Source organism: Bombyx mori, chromosome 25 (genome assembly GCF_030269925.1).
Source record: "Bombyx mori chromosome 25, ASM3026992v2".
Taxonomy (NCBI): domain Eukaryota; kingdom Metazoa; phylum Arthropoda; class Insecta; order Lepidoptera; family Bombycidae; genus Bombyx; species Bombyx mori.
Genome location: NC_085131.1, coordinates 6,703,149 through 6,728,203, shown reverse-complemented (window position 1 = coordinate 6,728,203; position 25,055 = coordinate 6,703,149). Strand labels below are relative to the sequence as shown.

General features: G+C 37.6%; 1 protein-coding gene across 1 annotated transcript; it reads right to left on the bottom strand.

The window, feature by feature from the left end:
• Window positions 1–2,304: 2,304 nt before the first annotated feature.
• On the bottom strand, window positions 2,305–23,905 carry LOC101743633 (probable ATP-dependent RNA helicase spindle-E). Its single transcript, XM_012688981.4, has 27 exons — window positions 23,507–23,905; window positions 23,035–23,229; window positions 21,321–21,542; window positions 20,608–20,683; window positions 20,181–20,473; window positions 19,654–19,871; window positions 19,376–19,554; window positions 18,621–18,784; window positions 18,258–18,425; window positions 17,821–17,983; window positions 16,795–16,922; window positions 15,484–15,690; window positions 14,655–14,765; window positions 13,777–13,895; window positions 12,951–13,014; window positions 12,783–12,874; window positions 12,280–12,403; window positions 11,410–11,625; window positions 10,525–10,740; window positions 9,613–9,738; window positions 8,759–8,919; window positions 7,746–7,865; window positions 7,155–7,277; window positions 6,057–6,204; window positions 5,214–5,335; window positions 4,182–4,406; window positions 2,305–3,733 (listed from the first exon to the last, which is right to left on the bottom strand). Exons 1-27 carry the CDS (start codon window positions 23,717–23,719, stop codon window positions 3,595–3,597), a joined length of 4,332 nt encoding a protein of 1,443 aa, XP_012544435.2. The 5' UTR covers window positions 23,720–23,905; the 3' UTR covers window positions 2,305–3,594.
• Window positions 23,906–25,055: the final 1,150 nt, after the last annotated feature.

Genomic DNA, 25,055 nt, shown 5'->3' with positions numbered 1-25,055 from the left:
AGACTAATCCTTAGTTTCCGTATCAATTTTAATATAATAACATGTTGATTTAGAATACTGGTTACTTTGTTCTTTTTCAACAAGAATGCACAATTGTATGACAGTAGAAATTATCAGCGTGGATTTTACTGGATGTATGGTATGTCGTGTATTCTATGAAGAGTGAGAGAGACAATAAGTACCTACTAATATTACATAACAGGCAGTAAACAATAATATACAAACAAATACACAAATTCTGAAAAATATTATAAACACGGATGGTCTTTGCTGAAAATGAAAGAAAAGGTGGAATTAACTTCCTAAATAAAAGCACTCAACATTTTTTTTTTTACCTGACTACACTCGTATTTACGAGACTGGAAAATTTGTGTCCTATCCATGTAAATATTTCTGAAGAATAGAAAATTCACAGTAACGTAATAAGCGTAGATTATGTTACATTACTAGTACTAAAGTATAGAACGATTACTGACTTATATCAAAGTACTCGGCTCCATTTTAAAATTTGTATTATTTTTAAACTTCCTGTTAATGAAACATAAAAATTAACGATTTACCTGCAAAAAGGACTCTTAAGGATATTGATGGGCGCCCGTACGGTGCCACAACCCCGTTTTTTTGGTCGTGGGGCGTTTCGGTTTGAAAAGGCGGGCAGTCGTACTTAAAACCAAGACTTAGAGCTCTTGTCTCAAGCTGGGTGGTAGGGTTTAACGTTGTAGATGTTTATGGGCTGAGGTTATTATTATAAACAGAGTTGGCTGTGAATACATTCATCCATCCACGCATTGAAAAAAAGGAGGGCATCCTACCTCGGAACTGTTCAATGTGAATCGTTTTTATTTTTCCTAAATTGATATTAATTTTGGCGCCATCGAGATTTTTTAAAACTCAAACGGAAATGAAACAAACTACAAACATATTAGGGGTTAAAATATGAAACTGCCGATTTGTACTGAAAATTTGATTTTTTTTAATACATATTATCTATACATTGCTGCCATCTAATAGGAAGGTCATTTATGCCTTTGCGATAGAACTCTGGTGATCTACAAACGGTGTTAAAGCATTTTGTACTGCCTCCTGGGTACAAAGCTTTTTATCACGTAGAAAATTGTCCAATTCACGAAAAAATGGTAGTCCGTTAGAGCAAGGTCCGGCGAATATAGAGGGCGACGAATAGTTTCTAATCGCAGTTCCTGTAGAGTTAAAACGGCTTCTCGTGCTGTATGAGATCTCGCGGTATCATGGAGAAGATCGATGGTGAAGATCGATTCATGAGTCGGGGCTGTTTCACTGCAAGTTTTGCTATCATTGTTCGGAGTTCGGCACAGTAGATATCTGACTTTATTGCTTGATCAAATCACAGAAAGCTATAATGTTCGGAAAGCTACATTGTTCGGAGTTCGGCACAGTAGATATCTGCCATTATTACTTGACCAGATCGGAGTACGCTATAACGAATAACACCACGCTGACCACCAAGCAGTTACCATTACATTTTTATTGGTAAGCTTTACTGTTGCGGCGTTTGACCTAGAGCAAGCCATTAAATGTTTCGCTTGCGGTTATCGTACAGAATCCACTTTTCATCACATGTCACAATTCGATCCAATATTCCTTCATTTCTGTATCGATTCAATAAGGCAACACAAGTTTCAACACGCGTTTCTTTTTGCAGATCAGTCAAATCATGAGGCACCCATTTTTCATATTTTTTTATTTTATTGATTTGATGCAAATGCATCAATATTGTTGGTAAGGTAACGTTAAACCATGCCGCTAATTCCTGGGTGGTTTGGCTCGGATCGGCGTCCACATTATTCACATGTGTGGGCGGTCTTCCAGGTGGTTCGTTCTTCAAATCAAACTTTCCATCACGAAAGCGTTTAAACCAAAATAGCACGGTGCGTTCATTAGCTGTCCCCTCACTCCCTTCTCCGAACGCAACATTGATATTGCGAGCTGTTTCTGCAGCGTTAGTTCCGCGTCGGAGCTCGTATTCAAAAATCACTCGAAATATCTATCTTTCTTGTTTAAGCTGAACAAAAAAAACAACTGAAAGTCTATAATGGAATGATGCACATTTTTTTAAAAAAGAACCTCATAGGTACCATTTGAAAAAAGTATCACACAAAAATCTCAAACCATGAAGGTTCTATGTCAATTTGAAGTACCTATTACAATACAACGACAATTTCATACTTTAACCCCTATTACTAAAAAAGTACACCAATCAATAATATTTGCATAGCATTGAATAGGAAATACTTTTGAACCAAAAGAATCCAAAACAAGCAAAAAGACAAGTCAATCATTTATTCACATCAACATTACAACTCCTTAGTTATGTGATAAACTAATTAATTATACTTATACACTTTACACAAACTCTTTATCGAGTTAATTTAACTTATGATTCAATTGGGTAGACGACAAACTTTTAGAAGCTGCAACTAATTTCCGTATGGGCAGATTATTTTTTTAAATATTCAGCTAAACGTTTTGTGGCGGGTTGCAGGTATACCCACAGTGATGTAGTCTGTGGCAGACATCAAATTCCCGCCAAAACGGAAAACCTGTCAGAAGTCTAGAAAAATTATGATTGAAAAACTTGTATAAAATATTGCTTCACATACAGATACTAATTCAATATCAAAATGAAATAATTTTTTTGTTCGTAGAAGATATTATTTTACCCACAAAATACAAAATGTATATTTTTCTTTTGTTTATATCGACATTGTAGTTTCCTTTAATGCGAACCAAAAATTATATTAAAACTATTTTATATACATATAGTGTATACGCATATTCTCAATATTTAAAATAGATTATAATGACGACAGTGATATCACTAGAGATTTCTTAGAACGATTTAGCGGAAATTTTAAAAATAAAACCTATATTTACACTGCCTTTAATTAGAACAGTGTTATTCGGCGTAAGAACAATATAAAGATTCTAAAAGTTTGTGTTCTTACCTATTAGTACTAAGCGAGATCAACTTCGGAAATAACAAAATGTTACGTAACAGAATGTGTCAAAGACACATTTTAATGTCACAATAAAAAATATCACAAATTACTTTAGTAACGTAAACAAAACAAGTATGCCATATACAAAGCCCATCTTTCTTAAGCCACAGATCTGGTTTATTTTCAAAGAAAACTTATATTTGTGTTTTCGATATTAATGACAATTTGATGATATCGTTATCTAGGAGTAATATATAGCATCGTATCATTAGGAACAAATAGGCCATATTTTCAATTTCACTTCTTTCAAGGTATCATAATTCTAAACGCATAAAATTTGCCCTGAGAGAAAATCTCATCAAAAATTTCAAAACACAAATTTATTTTTATGTTCGTCGACATTATTTCTTTATCGCGAAACTTTAAGAAAAAAAACAAAACAATAAAATAAAGACTAACAAACAATACTTATCGCTTACGTCCGAAGATAATTTGTATAAATCAATATGTTTATACAAGGTTTTATTCTCAACAGTTAACACATTTTTGTTATCAAACAGTTATGTTAAAAATAAACGGTGGTCTTGGTGTGAAAATTAAAATGTTTTTTTAAATGTTATGTTTGGAACATCTGAAAATCTTCTTCCTTTTCTTTGTGAATGTTGGAGTAGAGATGCAGCCTCATGGCGTGAGGCGGCATCGGTCCGGTGCCGCACAGCTTACACGACAATTCGGCGCTTGACGATATCGGAGTCCTAAACGGAAAACAAACAGTATAATAAGTACAGACAATAACACCTTGTATGGGTGGGCAGATTCGCGGGATATCTGTGTGCTTAGTGCGAGTTTTTTAACGTTCTCGATCGCCTAAAAATAAACTCAAAGTACATGGGCCATTTTCGGCCCAACTACTCGTGCTCTCAAGGACATTAATGAAATATCTATAGATTTTTTTTTTAATTTTTACATACTTATTATGAAATTTAAGGGTATTTTAATCTACTACCGGATCAGAATCGCAACCCACTGAAAAGATCCGGCGAGAAACTCAGCGGGTTGATTGATGCATAGGTTAGGTTGCACGTCGACCTCTTTGTCGAGTTCGACGAGTACGGTTACCGGGGTCCCTAGGCCTGCTTCTAGTATTAGAGCTGAAGGCGTCTAATGAAAAGTAATGAAATGGTAGCATAGAGGGCAACTAACCTGCTGACGAGCAGCTTGAGTTGGTCGTTGTCCCGCTTGAGTGCCAGCAGGTGGTCGCGCGAGACGGGGTGCAGCTCTAGCGGCACGTGCAGCTCGTACAGCACGGCGCGCTCCACCATGTCGGGCACGGTGATCTCCATGAGCTCGTCCTCGGGCACGCTCTTCCACTCCCACGCGGTCGGCACCGCCTCGGTCGGGCGGAGCTTGCGACGTTTCTTTATCAACCTATCAATACATACATACTTTTTAGTACACGAGCGCATAAAAACTACAACTAAAACTTGAAGTCCTCGTGGCCTAAAGGATAAGACGTCCGGTGCATTCGTATCTAGTGATGCACCGGTGTTCGAATCCCGCTGGCAAGTATATATTTTTTTCAAATGAAATAAGTACTTGACAAATGTTCACAATTGACTTCCACGGTGAAAGAATAACATCGTGTAATAAAAATCAAACCCGCAAAATTATAATTTGCGCAATTACTGGTGGAAAGACGTCTTGAGTTCGCAGGGGTAGGTACCACCACTCTGCCTATTTCTGCCGTGATAAAATCAAACGATTTGAAAATTAAGCATTTTCTTACAAACTAACAGTTAAATCAAAACATTTTTAAGGTACCAATGATAGATTAAGTAGCTTCTTGCAACAGTTACAAATCGATGCAAGCCGTCATGGAATTTATCCGTTTCCAAAGCATCGACATAATTGAAAACCAGGTACTTGTACTTTTTATTCGTACGCAACTTCATCACTTGAAATTTCTAAAAATAGCCTTTAAGCTCGGAGTTTTAAGGTCTAATATGGTTTATAGGCGCATAGCACCTTCAATGTAAAAACTAAAAAATCTTAAAAATGATACTTAACCCCACTCATGTCTTCAATTACTCCAGAGCTCAACGTAGGGCACTGGTGACCTACATATCAGTCAATAGGTTCACGAATTGCCTCTGAGCGGGAATCGATCTCGGGATAGAGTACACAGCATCACTAACCAGCCGAAATAATCGAATCATAATCGTGTATAATACGTACTGCATGAGATTCTTTCGAATGATGCCGGGAATCTGAGGTCGGAATTCATCATCCGCAGTCGGCATGTCCTGCCCCTCGCCGCAGTACAGCATGTAGTCCGTCAGGTAACGATTGTGATTTATCTGTTTAAAGAAAAATTAATAATTAAACCGCAGTTTTTACCACAAAAATTCAATACTTTATTAATAAATTAAATTCTTATTTTATATTTTTTTACTATTTTAGGTAGTGATTTGGGTGTTCACCCTGGCCTTGCTATGAGCGAGAGTAGCCACTCACATTCGGCTGAGCCGTACGCTTCGTCTACGTTAAAAAAAAACAAAAAAAATGAATAATAATCCACGTAATCTTACATCGAGTGTTCCAGTGTGCATAGTGCGAGTTTTTTAACGTTCTCGATAGCGTAAAAGTTAACTCCAATTTGTATGGAGTTGGAACGTTTACCTAGGCGTGCCGCTAGGGGCGCTGTTCTAACTGCATACAAATGTCAGTTAACTTTTACGCTATCGAGAACGTTAAAAACTCGCATTAAGCACACAGTTCGGTTAGCTATAAAAGCGTATTTTTTTTTAGGTTTTATTAAATAATAATGTTCTAATGTTCAACTAAACGAATGTTTCATTGACCGAAGTGTTCCGATTATGTGTTTAGACAAGTGTCCCCGTCGAGCGAGTTTCGAGTAAGTGTCGCATGAGTGTCAAGTAAGTTTCGAGAGATTGTCGTGTGAGTGTCGAGTTCGTGTCGAGAGAGCGTCGAATGAGTGTCGAGAGAGCATCGATTGAGTGTCGTGCGTGTGTATGTCGAGTGAGTGTCGTGCGAGTGAGGTCCGGGGCGTGTAGTTACCCATCCGATGTCCTCGACGTCGAGGTCGGCGTCGATGTTGACGAGCAGGTCGTGCTCGGGGAAGCGCGGCGCGGCGTCGGGCGCGGCCCCCAGCCCGCACAGCGCGCTCACGTAGCGGGTGGCCGAGCTGTCCCGTCGGAGCTCCGCCCTGCGTCGCGGTCGCATTCCATAATTTAGAAATATGTTAATCGACAAATCGTCCGAACCGACCACAAACATTACTAAGCTCTATTGTAATTTTTCTTATTCATTATTAACGTTCGGCTTCACTCATGTGGTCTACACTTTATATCGTTTCCGTGACCCGTGACCATGGTAATGGAATAAAAAGTACCAAATATTTCTGGGGGGGGGGGGGGTAAATGGCAAACGAAAGATCTTCCGTCGAACGCGCGAAGTGTTTTGCAGACCGGCTGCCTAATGATTGCTCGGAACTTGTATACGGGGTGTCCCACAAAGAGGAAATGTGGTATTTAAATCTTAGACTAAATTCTTCTTCTTTTTCTCCACTTTATCTTCAAATTTTTCTCTTCCATTCTCTTCCATCAGCTGTCTTCTCAACACTCACTTCTCTCTCTCTCTCATATCATCATTAACACACTCCCTCCATCCATGTCTTTTTCGGTCGACCTCTTCCCCCTCAACCTTACACTACCATTTCCATACATCTCCTAATCACATGCATATTCTCTAATTATTAAATCTTTGACTAAATTATTAATTCAATTTCAATGTTCGATAGACATCTGTCTAAGTCATTCCGTAAATTCAATAAAATTAGATTAGGTATAAATATTTTAGGGTGGAAAGCCTACTACTATTAACACATTTCACGCGCACAGTTCAAGTTAAATGAATAGTCACCGTTGTAACTATACTGAGACCTTAGAACTTATATCTCAAGGTAGGTGGCGCATTTACATTGTGCCAGCAACAAAAAAAAAAAGTTACCTCCACATGCCTACTATTTCCACGAGACCGGGGTCTCTTGTACGTAACATCTAACCACTATTACAATGTAACAGAGACCATAATATACGACCGTGTTTGACCTCCACATATCGAATTAAACGATAGTTTCTTGAGCGTGTAACGTACGTGGGACAGAACAGCAGCGCGATGATGGCGGGCAGAGCCGGAATGTTCGGCATCAACGTCGAGAGTCGCAGGGTCAGCTTGCTAAAGCTCTCATTCTGTCCGACCTCTGCCGCGACCAGCAACCTGAAATCAGATATTACAATATGTGAAGTCGTCGTGGCCTAAAGAATAAGACGTCCAAGGCATTCGTATCTAGCGATGCAATAGTGTTCGAATCCCGCTGGAAGATACCAATATTTGTAATGAAATACGTACTTAAAAAATGTTCTCGATTGACTTCCACGCTGAAGTGTAATAAAAATCAAAACCCGTAAAATTATAATATGCGTAATAACTTGTAGTAGGACTTCTTGTGAGTCCTTGCACGGGTAGGTACCACCACCCTGCCTATTTCCGTCATGAAGCCGTTGTAACTATACTGAGACCTTAGAACTTATATCTCAATGTGGGTGGCGCATTTACGTTGTAGATGTTTATGGGCTCCAGTAACCAATTAACAAATAGGTGGGCTGTGAGCTTGTCCACCCATCTAAGCAATAAAAATATAGTATAATGAAGTTACAGTTAAGTAGTTAGTTACAGTTTAGTTACCTTTCGTACGTAATCTGGGGCTCGGTGTCGAGCAGGACCGAGTTGACGGAGCTGCTGTCGATCTGCACGGGCTTGTCGCGGCTCGAGTACATCAAGTTGTGCAACGACGACTCCAGCGGGCTGCAAGTGCACACGCACGTTACGCTCGGCAACGGCCCGCATTGTATTCGAAAGAGACAACGCTATACGACTTTCTCATTTTTTGGACAACAGCTAAGAGGTTCACACAGACCGGCTCGGAGAGGGGAGCAGACTTTTAGTACAATGGAAACAAAGTTTTGAGTAATTGTTATTATTATATTATTATTATTATTATAGACACATAACAGTTTTTTTTATACGGTAGATAGGGGCTGTGAACTATACGAAAAGGTCAAAAAGTCAAAATCTCAAAAAGTGCATAAAGCAGACTTTGGTTTGACAATGACGATGTGCACTTTTTTGTCATTAAAAATGACAAGAGGAGTCGACCGGCTCCGATAGCGCTCTCTTTCTCGCTCGCGTAGCCGATCGGCTTTCAGATCTCTTCGAGCCGGTCTATGTGAAATAGTAGACGGCTCCGCTCCGGCCAATTCCAAACGTATACGATCCGGTCTGTGTGAAAAGAAAAAAGCGAGCCGATGCTCTCCGAACTGATCAGTGTGAACGGACTCTAAGCGCTTGATGAAATCCGCGACATCGATTAATCTATGATTCCCGGAATCGTTTTGATGAACGCTAATATTTTCCGGAGCACGTTCGTCCGTTAAACAAATTTCGATATGTTTATCGATTTTTTTTTGTGTAGTAATTATCAGCATTGTAGGTTTTCAAGGACATGCGTATTCCATAATCGAAATTTAAAGCGATGGGAGGTGGGGAACGTCCTAGTTTTCGCATTCCTAGATATTACAGAGTAAGACTATGTAGTTGATTTGATTTATTTTCTTATTCTTTTTTGTTACAAGACACAATATAGAATTAAAATACGATTAACTTGGGTATAGAATATTCTAAATAAAAAAATTACTTACCTGTAGGGTCCTTTGAGGCAAACATCCGCAACACATTCCCTGTAATTAGGCGGCGCCGCGTCCCCTAGCTGGTAGAACGCGGCTTCCGTCTGCTCCTTGTTATAAGCTCGCTTCTGCGCGAGGTTCAGTTCGTTCGCAGTCTGTCTCAGGTCATGGTTCAGCTAACGAATTAACACAACACAGTCTTTAAGTACACAACGTTTCTAAGTACAACATTTCACAGACATGTGTGCGAATGATTAAAATAAAATATTTTAAGCATCTGTCAAGAACTACAGTCTGGGTTAGAAATAGAAATAAAATGAAACAAAGGTATCCTCCAAAAAATCCACCGAAAGTCTCAGTAAATGACCACCATTTTACTGAGATTATATTTCATTCCATATCATTTCATCTCATTTCATTTTGTTTCATTTCATTTCATTTCGTGCCATGTTTCATATTAATCGACTTCGTTTCATTTCAATAATATCATTCTTCATATAAAAAAAGCTTTCATTAAAATTAAGTCTTGACATAAGGTCTTAGTTACCAGGTCATAAAATCTCTTAAAAAAAAGTAAGCACGAATAGACAACACAATCTTGAGTATTTCTGTCACGAAGCAGGCATGTATTCTTGCTTGGAAGGCGCGACAGCAGTCGTAAAATAAAGTTAAGATAACCTCACGTCTGAAGTCGGTTGGAGGTACTAAAGTTGTGATGACTAATGGGCTCCACCAATCTCTTTACTTCATATGGACCACGAGTTCGTTTACCCTTCTAGATAATTGAGAAAGTGTTGGCGTGGTGGCATTTAATATAGAAACTTGCTTTATTTATTTTAAAACTGTTATTCAACTATCAATTTACTCACCTTAGATTCGTAACTCTCTTCACACGGAACAGCAAATCCTTTTTTAATTAGTATTTCATTAACGCTTACATGGCCGCCATCTGTGAGCAGTTCGATAGCTACGACGCCATGTACTACAGAATAAACCTGAGTAAAAATTTTAGTTTAATGACTTTAAGAAAATCAAGAGATCGTGAGCATATTATATTGATTCTGTCTTATGTTTATGTCATTTAGATTGGTGGACGAGCTCACAGCCTACCTGGTGTTGAAAGGTGGGGCAGCCGTTGTAACTTTACTGAGACCTTAGAACTCACATCTTATGGTGGGTGGCGGTATTTACGTTGTAGATGTCTATGGGCTCCGGTAACCAGTTAAGACCAGGTGGGCTGTGAGCTCGTCCACCCATATATGCAATAAAATAAAATAATAAAATAAAATAAATGTTTTTATCTCTGTTGCAATAAATAAATTTAATATTTCTTTATCGATTACTAGCGACCCGCCCTCCCTTCGCTTCGGAAACTGTAATTTATTATTAATTTCTCCACTATTTAATAGATGTTATTATACATATAAACCTTCCTCTTCAGAGAGAGAGAGAGAGAGTACACTTTATTGCACACCAAAACACAATTTACATTCAAAAACAATCAAAAAAAGCAGATACATTTGTACAATAGGCGGTCTTGTCGCTAAAAGCTCAAGCTCAAAAGCCTCTTCAATCACTATCTATTAAAAAAAAACGCATCAAAATCCGTTGCGTAGTTTTAAAGATTTAAGCATACATAGGGACAGATATAGGGACAGAGAAAGCGATTTTGTTTTATACTATGTAGTGATTAGATTGATTACTTTCTCGATTTAAAGGTGTGATGTTAAATGTGCAACAGAACGCTATCGTAGATTGATTTGTGCTTATCAATATAACACCTTGGCTATAAGACGCGGACGCGAGATGAGCTCCCGGAAGCAGCTGTAGGCCTGCGGCGACCAGGCGGGCCGGTCGTGCAGGCGCCGCGCGGGCGCTACACCGGCCAGCGCGCACGGCACGCCCAGCGGCGGGCACGTGCGGCTCGCGCCCGCCGGCAGCGCGTGCAGGTTGCACGTGCTCACGCGCCCCGTGCCGCCGTAGTCCATGTACGCCACCTGCGACAGCCGACGATTGTACGGATCACACAAACATGACAAAACGTGGTACTTGCACACTTTTTTTTTCCTACCTATGCTAATAGTCTTGAGAGGCTATTTCAGCTTCACCCTAATGTGTGTAGATGAGCTCACGGGGCTCAAACCGGAGTGTTGCTAACACTGACCCTAGCAAGAGCAGTGCTTCGCAGAATCTACCATCGGATCGGAAAAGCGACCCATTGAGAAGATCCGGGGAGAAACTCAGTGAACTGTGTCTGTGGGTTAATTCGTTCGTCGAGCCGTTCTTCGCAAGCGACGGGTTCGACGAGGACGGTGACCGGTGCTTGTGGTGCCTAAAAGCACCGTTAATGGATCGGGAGGATCCGTAATGACGTGCTTTGGGCAACGTCGACTGTTTACCATTTGGTCTACAGGATCGGGTATGCTTGCACACTAAGCATATTATTTAGTACTGGGAACTTGAATTCTTGATTATACAATCTGGTGTAACAGAGGAAGTCTCGCGTCGAATCACGCAATAAAGCACGCTCTAAGTGATGTGGATCACAGAACAGTATAACATCCCAAACACAGTAAATAAGCAACTTTAGGATTGTATGAACACATTGCTGAGAGTGAAAATTTGTTCTGCACCTCTCGGCCGCGAAACACGTGGCGTTGTCTTACCTCGACCATGTCCATGGGCAACAATTTAAGCACCCGCACTCGGCACATGACGGTCCCCGAGGCGTCCGCGTAGGGGGCGGCGTATATCTCGTCCGCGGACACGTCCCCAGTGTGGGTCAGCAGGGGCCCGTGGTTCAGCGCGTACTGGATAAGGCGGAGTTCGGCTGCGGTTGATTCATCGTCATATTGCACCCAAAACTTCCCAACGTTCACCTCCTGAAAAGTGATTTAACATAAATTATAATTTATTGAAAATATCCTAATGTACATAATGTATTACCAATTGATCTGATGAAAAAAATCTAGAGTATTCAGTGATAGGAGTGGGAGGAATTAATTACATTGGGTCTACGGAGAGAATTCGGTTCTCTTGTACAGTATGTTCCATGGGGAGTTCTCGAATTGTTAGAGAGGACTTCACCTTTTTTAATTGCTCTCGTAGGCATATGGCCCATTGGTTTGGCCAATAAAATTGGCCATGGCTGTATTATTTTTTTGTGGGTTAATTCAGAACTTTTTTCTAAGTGAACCGGTTTTGATAAATATTTTAGTTTCGTTTTTCAATTATACTAAATAATGCAAATCGACATTAATGATTTTCTCATTTTGTAGTTCAAATTGTTTTTCTTAACTTGTTAATTATTTTAATATAATTACTAGCATCGATATCAGCAGATTACTGTCTTGCCTACCCGGGAGCTGTGCTCTGCTGTCGATAGGGATGTCACAATGTGTAGTTAACGTTTATCGACACATAAATCCTATTTACTTGTTACTACGATAATTTATAAAGAATTTTCAAATTACTTCCAGTGTTGTTACTATTGTTTTGCATTAATGTTCAATTACTATAAAGCTTTAAGAACGTACGTGGGTAATTTTGAGTGGGAAATGAGTGTCATCGATCTCCGGAAGGCGCGGCACTGTCCTTTCCATGCTGATATCCTTGTTGTTTATTTGCATTGCGCTTGCCAAAGCATTTGCTTTTTCCAGGCTGCAATAATAAAAATGAATTGAAAATTCTAGATGAAATGAATATAATTAAAAATTAAATTTAGACTGAAATATTAAAAAATCACTGTCTCAAAAATTTATTGGATGATATTATATTCTATCTAATTATATTTATGTAAAAAAAAACTGCACTGAATTTGATAACATTTCTATACAACTGATAAAAATTATGTTTTGAATTCCGTTTCTAAATCAACGAGCTAAGGCAGCAAAAAAAAAATAACCAAATTGAGAACATCATCCTTTTTTAAATCAATTAAACGTAAAACACAATTTTTTTTAAATTCTAGATTTAAAAATTCTGTGGTCATGGTAAGATTTTATTCTTGATATTTAGAAAATCTCGTGTAGTCACTTACGGCAGTAAAGGTATCCTGATATCCAACCGAAGTTGTCGAGCTTTGATACATTTGTAAACAGGTAGTGCCACTTGACCGGGAATCGTTGGATCCTGATTAAGTAAAAGTAACAATGTGAATAATTTGTGCGTGATGTGTCAATTTTTATTCTTTTAAAGTCATACTTACGCCACTATTTTCTTTTTCACTTCTCGACAGGTAGCTCCCGTCATTGAAGGTCAAGAACACCTTTCTGCAAAACAATAGATAGGTAACATATGAGTCGTCTATTATCAAAGGCGGCAATCTGTACATTTGGACAAAAAAAATTTATTGATATGTCAATACAGATTTATTTGAATATAATCGTCTCCTTCAAAGAATACGGTTCAAAACCTGCATTAAATAAAGGTTAATAGTTAACCTGTTATTTATCTAAGATGTCGTTTCGAAGAGTTTTGTGACTGCCAATCGAATACAAAGTCAATAATTCGTTTTTCTGATTTACCAATCATTGTCCAAAAGTCAGATTGCCGCCTTTGATAATAGTCGACTCATATTAAGGTTGGATCATGATGAAATTCCAGATAGGAGGAATCTTTAATTTGAAACACTTGGTGGGCAATTAATCCAGTCTGTATTGGGGACTAATTGATATGTGCCGATGTGTAGTGCGCGGTATGATATAGTTGATACTTCATCGTCTAATTTTATGATTTAGTTTTCTATTTTTTCTACTCTCCCGTTCACTATTATCTAGTCTGATTTGCCTCTACTGGAAAATTTCTCTCTAATTGACTGAAACAATTTAGGGTGATAATGTCGATTATGATTTTTCACAAATCTTTCTGTAAGCGCTGTGCATTTACATTCATTTCAATGGTAGTCAGCAACTTGCCTCTGCCCTTGGCATTGCTGACGTCCATGACTGACGGTAACCATTCACCGTCAGGTGGGCCGGGCAATATGGTCGTCTCCTAACAAGGCAATAAAATACTACTACTACTATAGTTACCTCCCGTTTTTATCAAATGAGACGCAGGGTTCGTCTCCTATTTGTTGTTTTACTACTTTTTTGATGAGAGACGCATACACCTCCCCGGGCTGGTGATCCGGAAAGTTCCTCAAATAAACCTAGAAAAAAAAAAGTTTTGAAATATTCACATCGCTAGAGTTACGTAAACATCTCATTCTAAGTGGCGATAATTCGTTCTAATTGGTGAATACAAGTGTAATTAAAAATTCGAACAAACCCAATATATTGAATAAATTATATAATCATTACGCGATTTTTCTTAAGACTAGACTTAAAACGAAAAGAATTGATATTTAAATTTTCCGAATAATACTTCAACTCAAGCTTGTGAATTAATTTACCAACGGCAACACTATCAACATTCACGTGGTTAGGATTTTTTGGCGGGAACGCGAGGAGTGAAGTTGTGTGATTTGTTTCATTTTGCCTATTTCGTGTTTCTTCAGGTTTAAATGTGTAATAACGGTGGTTTATTAACTGTTTAATATCTGTGAAAGTGCACAAATGTGGGAAAATAAAACAAAGCCGCTGAACGTAACTTCTCGGGATCCTCCAAAAGTCCACTGAAAAAATCTCAGTAACTGACCACCGTTTTACTGAGATTATAGTTCATCTCATATCATCTGATCTCATTTCATATCATCTCATCCCATTTCATTTAATTTCATCCCAGTTGATTAATGTCTCAAATTAATAATCTTCATTTCATTTCATGTCACTCCATATTATCATATTTCATATAAAAATACTTAAGAATATAAATTAAAGTAAGATATGACTTAAAGGTCTTAGTTACCAGGTCATAAAATCCCTTAACAAAAAAAAACACGTGGTGAGGTGCTGATAAACTAGCGTACCGTGTTCCTGGGGTCGAACCCGCTGAGCGTCCGCAAAGCCTCACGTTCTCGTTCTTCGTCTTGTGACACTTGTATGAAGTATTGTGGGTAGAATGCGCCCGCCATTATTACCTAATTCAAAAATAGCATTATTCTATTGAATGTGAACATTGAAGTCAGGAGTTAGCTCGTCCAGGAAGTTTGCAGCTCTTTTTTTCATAGCTTAGATGAGTGGACGAGCTCACAGCCCACCTGGTGTTAAGTGGTTACTGGAGCCCATAGACATCTACAACGTAAATGCGCCATTCACCTTGAGATATAAGTTCTAAGGTTTCAACTATAGTTACAAAAGGTGGGTAGTTACAACATCTCCAAAGGTATACACCTACCCAAGCAGTCTCACTTTGAGACAAATTTTGTTGAAGACGTTTCAGGAACTGCTTAGAATGATATGGTACTATTTTATCAATGAGAATATTGACAGTACACCAATGTACTGGAATCGTGTATTTTTTTTTTAATATTAGTACTATTCTAATTAAATTAAGTCTCCCAGTCAACGTTCTCGTCGAATCCGTCGCATGCGACGAAGGGCTCGACGAGTAAATTAACCCATAGACATAGCCCACTGAGTTTCTCGTCGGATCTTCTCGGTGGGTCGCGTTCCCGATCCGGTGGTAGATTCTGCGAAGCATGGCTCTTGCTAGGGTTCGTGTTAGGAACGTCGTCAGGTTTGAGCCCCGTGAGCTCACCTACTAGTTAAGGTTACGCTGAAATAGCATTGAGAGGCTATCCAGCTTAGGTAGGAAAAAAAAAGTCTCTTTTCATAAATCTGTTTAATGTGACAAACCTTCAAAGCGAGAGGGAGTTCGTTCCTGGCCCAGGGCGATGCGTTTCCCTCCGATTCCAATCCCTCTCGGGACAGCCGCAGCCGCAGCTCGCGGACCATGTCGTCGAGCTCCCGCAGCGCTCGGACCTGCACGAAGAACCGGCGCGACCACTGCACCTCGCTGCCTTGCTGCTTGAACTGCTGCTGCTGTCTCAAGTGGTTCCACACCTGTGTAACGTTAAAATAGCTGAAGAAATTGAATTTGCCCCTTGTTAAAAATACGTAAGTAATTTATTTTTATTGCTTAGATGGATAGACGAACTCACGGTCAATCTGGTGTTAAATGGTTACCGGAGCCCATGACATCTATGTAAATGCCGCCACCCACCTTTAGACATGAGTTGTAAGTTCTCACTTTTAAGAGTACAACGGCGGCCCCACCGCTTAAACCAAAAAGCATTTCTGCTTCAAAAATAGGGAGGGTGGTGGTACCTAACCGTGCGGACTCACAAGAGGTTCTACCACCAGTGATTATGCAAATTATAATTTTGCGAGTTTGATTTTTATTACACGATGTTATTTCTTTACCGTGGAAGTCAATCGTGAACATTTGTTAAGCACGTATTTCATTGGAAAAAATTGTATTTGCCAGCGGGATTCGAATACTCGTGTATCATCACAACATACGAATGCACTGGACGTCTTATCCTTTAGGCCACGACGACTTTAGTTAATTTTCAATAAATTGTCATTAATTGTTTTAATAGAACCAATCTATACCTATCTATACTACACTAATCTATACATATAAATAAAATTGGAGTGTCTGTTTATAATATTGAAATAACCGCTTTTTACTATATCCATATTAATATAATATATACGGTACATACACCAAAATATTTTTTTTTACAATTTTTGTCTGTCTGTTTGTTCTGGCTAATCTCTGGAATGGCTGGACCAATTTTGACGAGACTTTCACTGATAGGTAGCTGATGATATAAAGAGTAACTTAGGCTTTTTTTAGACTATCTTCGCCCTGCGGTGTCACCGGCGGTACGACAATAACCGCGGGTAAAATCGCGGGACTCAGCTATCAATAATAAAATTTAATGTTTCCGAAACGAAGCGGGGGCAGGTTGATAGTCAGATATATATTTATAAGTGTATTGATATACGAAGTTGCGTCAGACCTGACTGAATACAGTCGCCTGGAGAGTTGAGATAGCACTTCGGGCGGGCATCGGAGACCACAACCATACCACATGTTACTGCAAGTAGCAAGTAAATTTCAAATAGTAGTTTATGTAATAAATTTTAGCGAATTCCAACCTTATAGACATTGAGTAGAGCAATACAGTCACTGGTTGAGCCGTCCGCCCAAGTCAACTTAGAGTTGTACGCATTTAGACGCTCACGGAACGGACTGTTGAACACGTTTTTCACAGACATTGCAGCGGCTGTTACAAAACACAATAAACAATTATCTAAATACTTATATTAGAATTGGAGTTTTATTATCTATCTATCTATTGGGTTTATGGCGATTCCTTTTAGATTTCGCCAATGTGAAGTGACAAGTGTATTACTCTGCTTTCTATAGCTTTGAGATCACAGATTGTAACTAAATATTAAGTGAGTAGCTAAGAGGAGTTGTATTAAAGAGTAGAGACGGTTCAAAATGCAATTTAATAGCGTTCAAAACATTCAGTGATCATAACCAGACATAAGTATAGAGAACCTATATTCATCATAAGTAAATGTTGAATATAAATATTTTAATTAGGTTTTAAACGTAATCTAGTTCCACTTTAATTGTAAATTCTGCATTCGCATTGCGAGTCTGTTGTAGTAGTGAAATACTTGTTAATTAATCGATATATCAATCGATACAAAATACAAGTACATCGGGTATCTAATCGTTTAGATCACAACAAATTCGATTCCAACATTAGCAATTTATCATGTATACTTTGTTTCTGTCAATGAATCTAATTTTAACCGATTACCCACTTACTAAACATGAATTTTAAAATTAAATGCAGTGAAAAAACCTAGGCAAATTTCAGTTTCAGTGTTAAAAATCAACATCACTATCCCTATGTTCGTTTTTGAAAAGTGCACCTATATAGTATAAAATCTTAATACGCATCACTGCATAATATAGTATACATAGTATGCTTAAATCTTTAAAACTACGCAACGGATTTTGATGCGGTTTTTTTTAATAGATAGAGTGATTGACGAGGAAGGTTTATATGTATATAATAACATTCATTAAATAGTGGAGAAATCAATAATAAATTACAGTTTCCGAAGGGTAGCGAGGGGGGTCGCTAGTTTAATAATAATATGTACCCATTATGACACACTCGTCCAGACATCCGTAGACATAGCCGAGCACTATCAGCTTAGATGCTCGTACATCAATGGGCAATTTTGCCATAATACGCCCCATATAAGTGAGGTCACCATCCGAGGAACTCCACTCGTTGTCTAAAGTCTTTTTTAAAGCTCCAATCTAAAGAACATAAATATTATTATGATATATTATTGTATTAACATTGAAATTATGGGAACAAATTATACTATCACATAGCAAATTAAATTTTGTTATACTTATTGTAAAGTACACATCAATTTGGAAACGCATAAGAGCGTACTGATGTACATTATGACGTCTCTGATAATAGACAAAAATGGCGGGGGGTGTTTATGTTAATATATAACAGATTTTTCATAAATCTACCAACTCAAACACATTAAATTTAGGCCATGATATTTAAACCACTTACTTCTTTTAATACAAGTACAGTTCGATGTATGTTAGACATATCAGGTGGGTCCATGGCCAACGCCAGGATATCACTGGGCGGACCCATATCCAGCATCTTAGCAAGTAATGCTAGCCTTTCTAGTGGACACCGCACTATCTCAGGAGGACATTCATCTCTCAGGCTATCCTGTTAATAAACAAAAGCTCAATTTACAAAAATTGCTAGTGAAATAAATATGTAAATTCATAAATATTCATAAATATTTTTTCTTTTTTAAATGTAACTATATAGTTATCTGTGGTTAATTCGAATGCTAATTTGAAATGTGATAACCATTTATGTCGTCTGTGCCTAATTCGAAATTTAAATTAAAATACTTACGTAAAACTTATCTGTGACTAAGCGATATACGCGTCCGTCACGCACGCGGCCCGCGCGACCGGCCCGCTGCTCGCAGTTTGTCTTCGAGGCCCAACATAACTTCAGTGATGTGAAGTTTGTGATCGCGTCTGCTTCTAATACTTTCATTAGACAGAAGTCCACCACTATAAAAGGTCAGGAGTGAATTTATTTGAAATATTCGTTTTTGAGTGTTTAATGTTAGTTTATGTTTCGCATTATGATGATAACAGGTTTTTATGTCTAAAGAGTTTTTACGATAGTTACAAACTAAATGTCTGTTGGCGCAGCACTGCTGTTTACTTAACTAAGATGCGTTAAAGATGATTGTTATAAGTTCAAGGCTTTTTTTACCTATGCTGATAGCCTTGAGAGGCTATTTCAGCGTCGCCTTGACGTGTAGTTGAGCTCACGGGGCTCAAATTGGAGGGTTGCTACCACTGGCCCTATCAAGAGCAGTGGTTCGCAGAATCTACCACCGGATCGGAAACGCGACCCACTGAGAAGATCCAGCGAGAAACTGAGTGGGCTGTGTCCAACCCTTGTAAACAATTGTTTAATAGAGTATTCAGAAAAAATTATGAACAAACTACCCTCACTGTTCTACTATAGATACCAAGTGACTATTATCACACGGTGTGATTCACACCATACATTCCGACTTGAGCAGCTGAATGTAGTGGACCAATCTGATGGCACCAGTCTCCGTCATATCATATTTATAATAGAGTACGAACCATATTTGATGTCGGGTACAGTGATGGAGCTTTCGGCGATGTTAGTGGAAAGAATGATCTTGCGGTGCCCGAGCGGCGCGCGTTGGAACACACGTACTTGTTCATCAGCTGTGATGGTAGAGTGCAGAGGAAGCACCCACCATTTGTAGTTTGCGCATTCCAAATCTGCTACTTTTGTCCTGAAATAGACAATCTTGTGATCAATCAATAAAATTTTTAGAACTGTAATATATATTTTTATTCATTAAAGCTTATTGATGCGAGCTTTCAAAATGTACCTTAAATCATGATCAGTAAGACTGGAATACAAATCTTCAATCTCATTGATACCGGGCAAAAATATTAACACAGACGGCAAGTCAGCTTCTGATCTGTCCATATAATTGTCTTCTTGCTTGTCAATTTGCTCAAATGCGTTCAACAGTTTGATGACTAGGTGATGCATTTCTGGATTTATTCCGGGTTCTCCATTTTTTGGCATTGAGTTTTGAAGAACCTAGAGAATTTGGAATTAACGCACATATTATGCGTATTTGTTATATTTCCTACATTTTGCCATAAAACTAAACAATAACCTGACACCGGGCGAAAGGCCGAAACATTTACGTAAAAAGAAAATTTAATTACAGAAATAATGAACATAATTATTTACTTTTAATTAAGTTTATCTACAAATCAGGAAGAAAGAATTACTATTATTAGTAATCCTAATTTCTTTCAATTTCTGGGCCTCTACATTCCTGTAATTCAAGAAGGTAAATTTATCAATTTTCGTTACATTACATTTCAACCAAATGAAACTTACCGAACCAAACTTATTTAAATGATTCAGATAAAATGTTTTGACAGTGAACATATGTTCCCTCTTCTCGACTTTGATGCAAGTTGACATCTGCAGTCCACGAGGCGTTGGTATCATGAAATAATCAGCAAAAGCTTTACTATTAAATGTAGCTGACATCAGGACAACTTTTACAGCTGGGGACATGGTGTATAAAAGTTTTTTCACAACTAAGAGTAGAAAATCCATCTCTTGTCCTCTTTCGTGAACTTCATCAAGAATAACATGGGTGTATTCATTCATTGTTTTGGCAGAAACTAAAAAATAACAAATAAATTTTTACCACAACTAATACCAATATTTTAAAACATTTAATAAATTAAATATTTTTAGATAATAACATCTATTCAGAAACTCTTTGTCATTCATTAATAAAGATCCATCAAATCACCTAGTTTCTGAAGCAGAACTCCTGTGGTAACATAATGTATACGAGTGTCTGTTGATGTCCGATTGTCTAGGCCGACCTAAAATTTGATAAAAAAATTAAATGAGTCGACTATTATCAAAGGCGGCAATCTGACTTTTGGACAATGATTGGTAAATCAGAAAAACGAATTATTGACTTTGTATTCCATTGGCAGTCACAAAACTCTTCGGAACGACATCTTAGATAAATAACAGGTTAACTATTAACCTTTATTTAATGCAGGTTTTGAACCGTATTCTTTGAAGGAGACGATTATATTCAAATAAATCTGTATTGACATATCAATAAATTTTTTTTGTCCAAATGTACAGATTGCCGCCTTTGATAATAGACGACTCAAATATGCAATGTCTATAAAATATGGTTTACACATATAATATTCATATATATCGTGGATATGGGGGTTATATATATATATATATATATATATACATGACGAAACATTTATTATTTTATAATCTATGAATGACTGTACCTATTCTGCAGCTTCACAGAGAAGAAAAAACAAAAAAAAATACTCTGTAATGTTTATGTATAAATGGCTTATTTGGCTTAAATGGCTTTATTAACCTTTGTGAAGGTAGATCATTGTAGTATTAGGGAACATTAATGATCTACAATCCTATTAAAAACAACCAAGTAAAAATAAAACATTAAAGAACAAAATTAAACACCTGATATCCAACTAATCCCCCAACATCCCAGCCCCTCTCCTGAGCAACTCGCCTTGTTATAGATATAGCTGCAATCCTCCTTGGCTGTGTCACAATAATTTTACACGGTCTTCGGTTATGGTAACAATCATCTAATAACCATTGTGGGACCTGAGTTGTTTTGCCGCAACCTGTTGGACCTTCAATGATGACAACTGGGAAGCCTCTAATTCGATCTAATATCTGAAACATGACAGCATATGGAATAATAAAAGTACATTAGTCTTGACTTAGACAAGGCTAGGTAGTATTGTTCTAAGCAAGACTTAAATCTATTTAATAAGTTTTTTGAAGTTATGTTCTTTCTTTTGTAGGTTTGTTATGTTGTGGATGTAGTAATTTTTAACAGATAGATTATAAAATGTTCAATGAAACACATGCTTATGGACCATAAGTGTTTCTACACCTATTGATTAATTTAAGAACACCAAATTTTGTAAATAAGTCTGTTTGAAGAGAGCACAGCATCTGCAGGATATGAACATGAACAGAATGGATAGTAGGGTCCATGATTACCCTCAAACAAGCTATAATATTGTCCTTAAGCTAAAGCATCCACACCTTATATAGCACAGTATTTCTCATATGTGGAGTAACTTAAATTGAGTAGCTCAAATATTTTTTTTTGAATATCTGGGTCTACAGAGTGACTTTGGTTTTCACTGTGTTTGCAATGTATATTCTATGGGGAGTGCTCTAAGGAATTGTTTCCGATGATCCCATCATTTCGTTTTTTTCATTCAACCACCCACCACCAGAGTCGCGTTAATCCATACTACCTACAACCACTAGGTTCATCCACAATGTGTTTCTAGAGATCTACTGTGCAGCATCTGACTTTACAATGAACACTGAGTGAATGATGACATATCCTTCTTCAAACAAGGCTTACAGAGAATACTCAGCGGTAGACAGCAGCTTGCCTGACCTTACTGATATCCATGAACAATAGCAAACACTTACCAATAGGTGGACATCTGCCTAAATGGGCAAAAAAATACTTTGGGAATAGTCCATACCAAGATTTATATACAGTGGTTGACACTCTTATCTCATGTTTAAAATCAGTTTTAAGCCTGAATTTATATATAGTGGTTGACATTCTTTTTAAGCCTGATGTATTTACTATGATCTCAATATACCTAGAAGAACATTACCCCATCTCCTCCCATGAACATTGTAAAGGTAACTCAAGCATTTACCAGAGAATGGTCTGTAGGATTCTCAGTATTTCCAGTACACTATGATGGCCAACAGCATTAACTGATCATAGGGTGTATTCTGAGCCCGCACACACAGGAACTACCCTCTAAGCAGTCATGTACTCCAATTAGAGGGAAGGGGTAATAGTTATACAATATAAATTGAAACTTGGCAGCAATAAAATTTTTTTAGTACAGATTGAGTTATAGTAAATATTTTGCTTTTACTGTCAATGTACTAACTAATTTTATTATCTCTTTCTGCAGAAACAGTTTTCAGGTTGAGGTTGTTTGATATAAAAAGTAAAGCATTCAGTTTGAGAAACTCAAATAACAGATCCTGTATATCTTCAAGTTGTTGTTCAACAATTTTACCTTTAAATTGATATATTGTTCTTGATAAACTTTTCACTTAACAATTTACATTGGAGGTACTAAAATGTTTTAAAAGCAATGTTATATATCAGATTTACCTGTTGTTTATATGAATTGATTGCTAGATTATTAGCATCTTCTTTCTTTTGGAAAGAATATTTACTATACACTTCTGTCATTGCTTCATCATTGAGCTCCCCAATGTTCTGTACCGACGCACCAATTAATGAGAGTTGCTCCAAAGACTCCAAGCCGGCCGACATGCTTTCATATTGTTTCCGCTCAATTTCATTCTGTGAAAGAAAACATACTTTTTAGCTGTGATATCCTTTACTTATTTGATAAACAATATTCATACAAATTAAATTCTTGGGTAACTTTAAACTTTAACTCTAGCAAATAGCCAGCCCATTAATTTTGTTCAACAGATTCTATATGTAGGCACGATTATTTCCGGTTTAGCTGTGTCGTTGATATTGCCGAGGTCATGCAGTATAAATACCATTAAAAGCCGAACTTTTTTTTTTCCGGTGGTAAGAAATTGCAACCTTATTCAATTTTTATTTATACCTTTAAATACAGTTCTGTTTCTCGATCTTTCACTTCTCGAGCGTAATCCGTACCACTAGGCACCACCATATGCCGATGTGCCTCTTTTCTATTCATATCGTTCATTGTATCTTCTTTGGGAATACGAAAACCACCTGTTAGGGGACCGCGCAATTTTGTAACTTGATTACTCGATGGACATGGGGAATTGAAGAATGCTTTTAATTCATCCATTTTATTTGAGGAAGATCTTTACTAGATACGTAATATTTTCACGTTCTTTTGTTAATTTTGTTGTAATCAAAATATTTACTGAGTATTGTATTGCTTTTCATTCAATCACTTTACTCTTTGGCTTTTCAAAAAACGTAACATGAAGATGTGGTGTTGCAAAGAAAAAAAATAAAATAGTTGGAAAACTATAGGTCTACCAGGATCTGATGGCAAAAAGGGAAAAAAGAAATTGACGCTAGCAATACTGGAGAAATTGGAGTAAAATGGAAATGGCTTTTTGGCGGGAAAAGGAGAGCCGCGTATTTCAAATAAAATTTTATTTTATTTTAAATTAAATTGTCTTTTTCAACACAGAGTACTTATAATAGAGAAAAATGTCTTCAGAAAGTGATGGTGATGAAGACGGGTCTAAAAAGTCACCCGTAGACTTGAAAAAGAGGCGATTAGATACTATAAAATCGAACGATGTCGATAAGTATAAACCTTACTCTAAACCAGATTATAAGCGATCCTATCCGGATAATAGTAATAAAGAAGAGTTCCCCGTTTACGTACAGGGAATTAAACCGGAAGATAAGATCGGTAATAAAAATCCTTTGCAATTGTCAAAAATTTTCAAAAACGTGAAGGGCATCAAGGAATGTCGTCGAATTAATGCGGCCAAAATTATGCTGGTTTTCAAACAAGCTGCAGCTGCCAATGATTTTCTGAGTCACGTGAGCTTACGTGACAATAATATGAAAGCTTTTGTACCAGCCTCTTCGGTGGAGCGAGTGGGTAAAATTCGTTTTATCCCGAAGGAATGCAGTAACGCGGATTTATACCACAAACTAATGGCAGACTCTGAAATTGTTGGTGTTAGACGTTTTATAAAAAGAACTGGTGATGGTCTGGAACCCCTCACTACTATAAGCGTTACCTTTGTAGGAACTGTTCTCCCTCAGTATGTTTATTTAGACAACTGGCGTTACAGAGTTTTCACTTACATTCCTCCTCTGATGCAATGTTTTAAATGCATGGGATTTAGACACAGTGCCAAAGTATGTCGAAACGATCAGGTATGTTCAAAGTGTTCAGGTGGTCATTCCTATAAGGAATGCTCAGCTGAATTTTTGAAGTGTGTTAACTGTGGAGGAGACCACTTGGCAGTATCCAGGTTTTGTCCTCAAAAAGCGGCTCAGATTAAAAAACATGAGAATAATTATTCATCTAAAATGTATTCAACTGTATTATTGTCAAGTGATTTTCCTCCGTTGTTACCTAATGATAAATCAGTTGTAAAGTTAGCTCACAATAAATTAGCTCCATCTACTGTCCAACCTAAGAAACAAAAGTT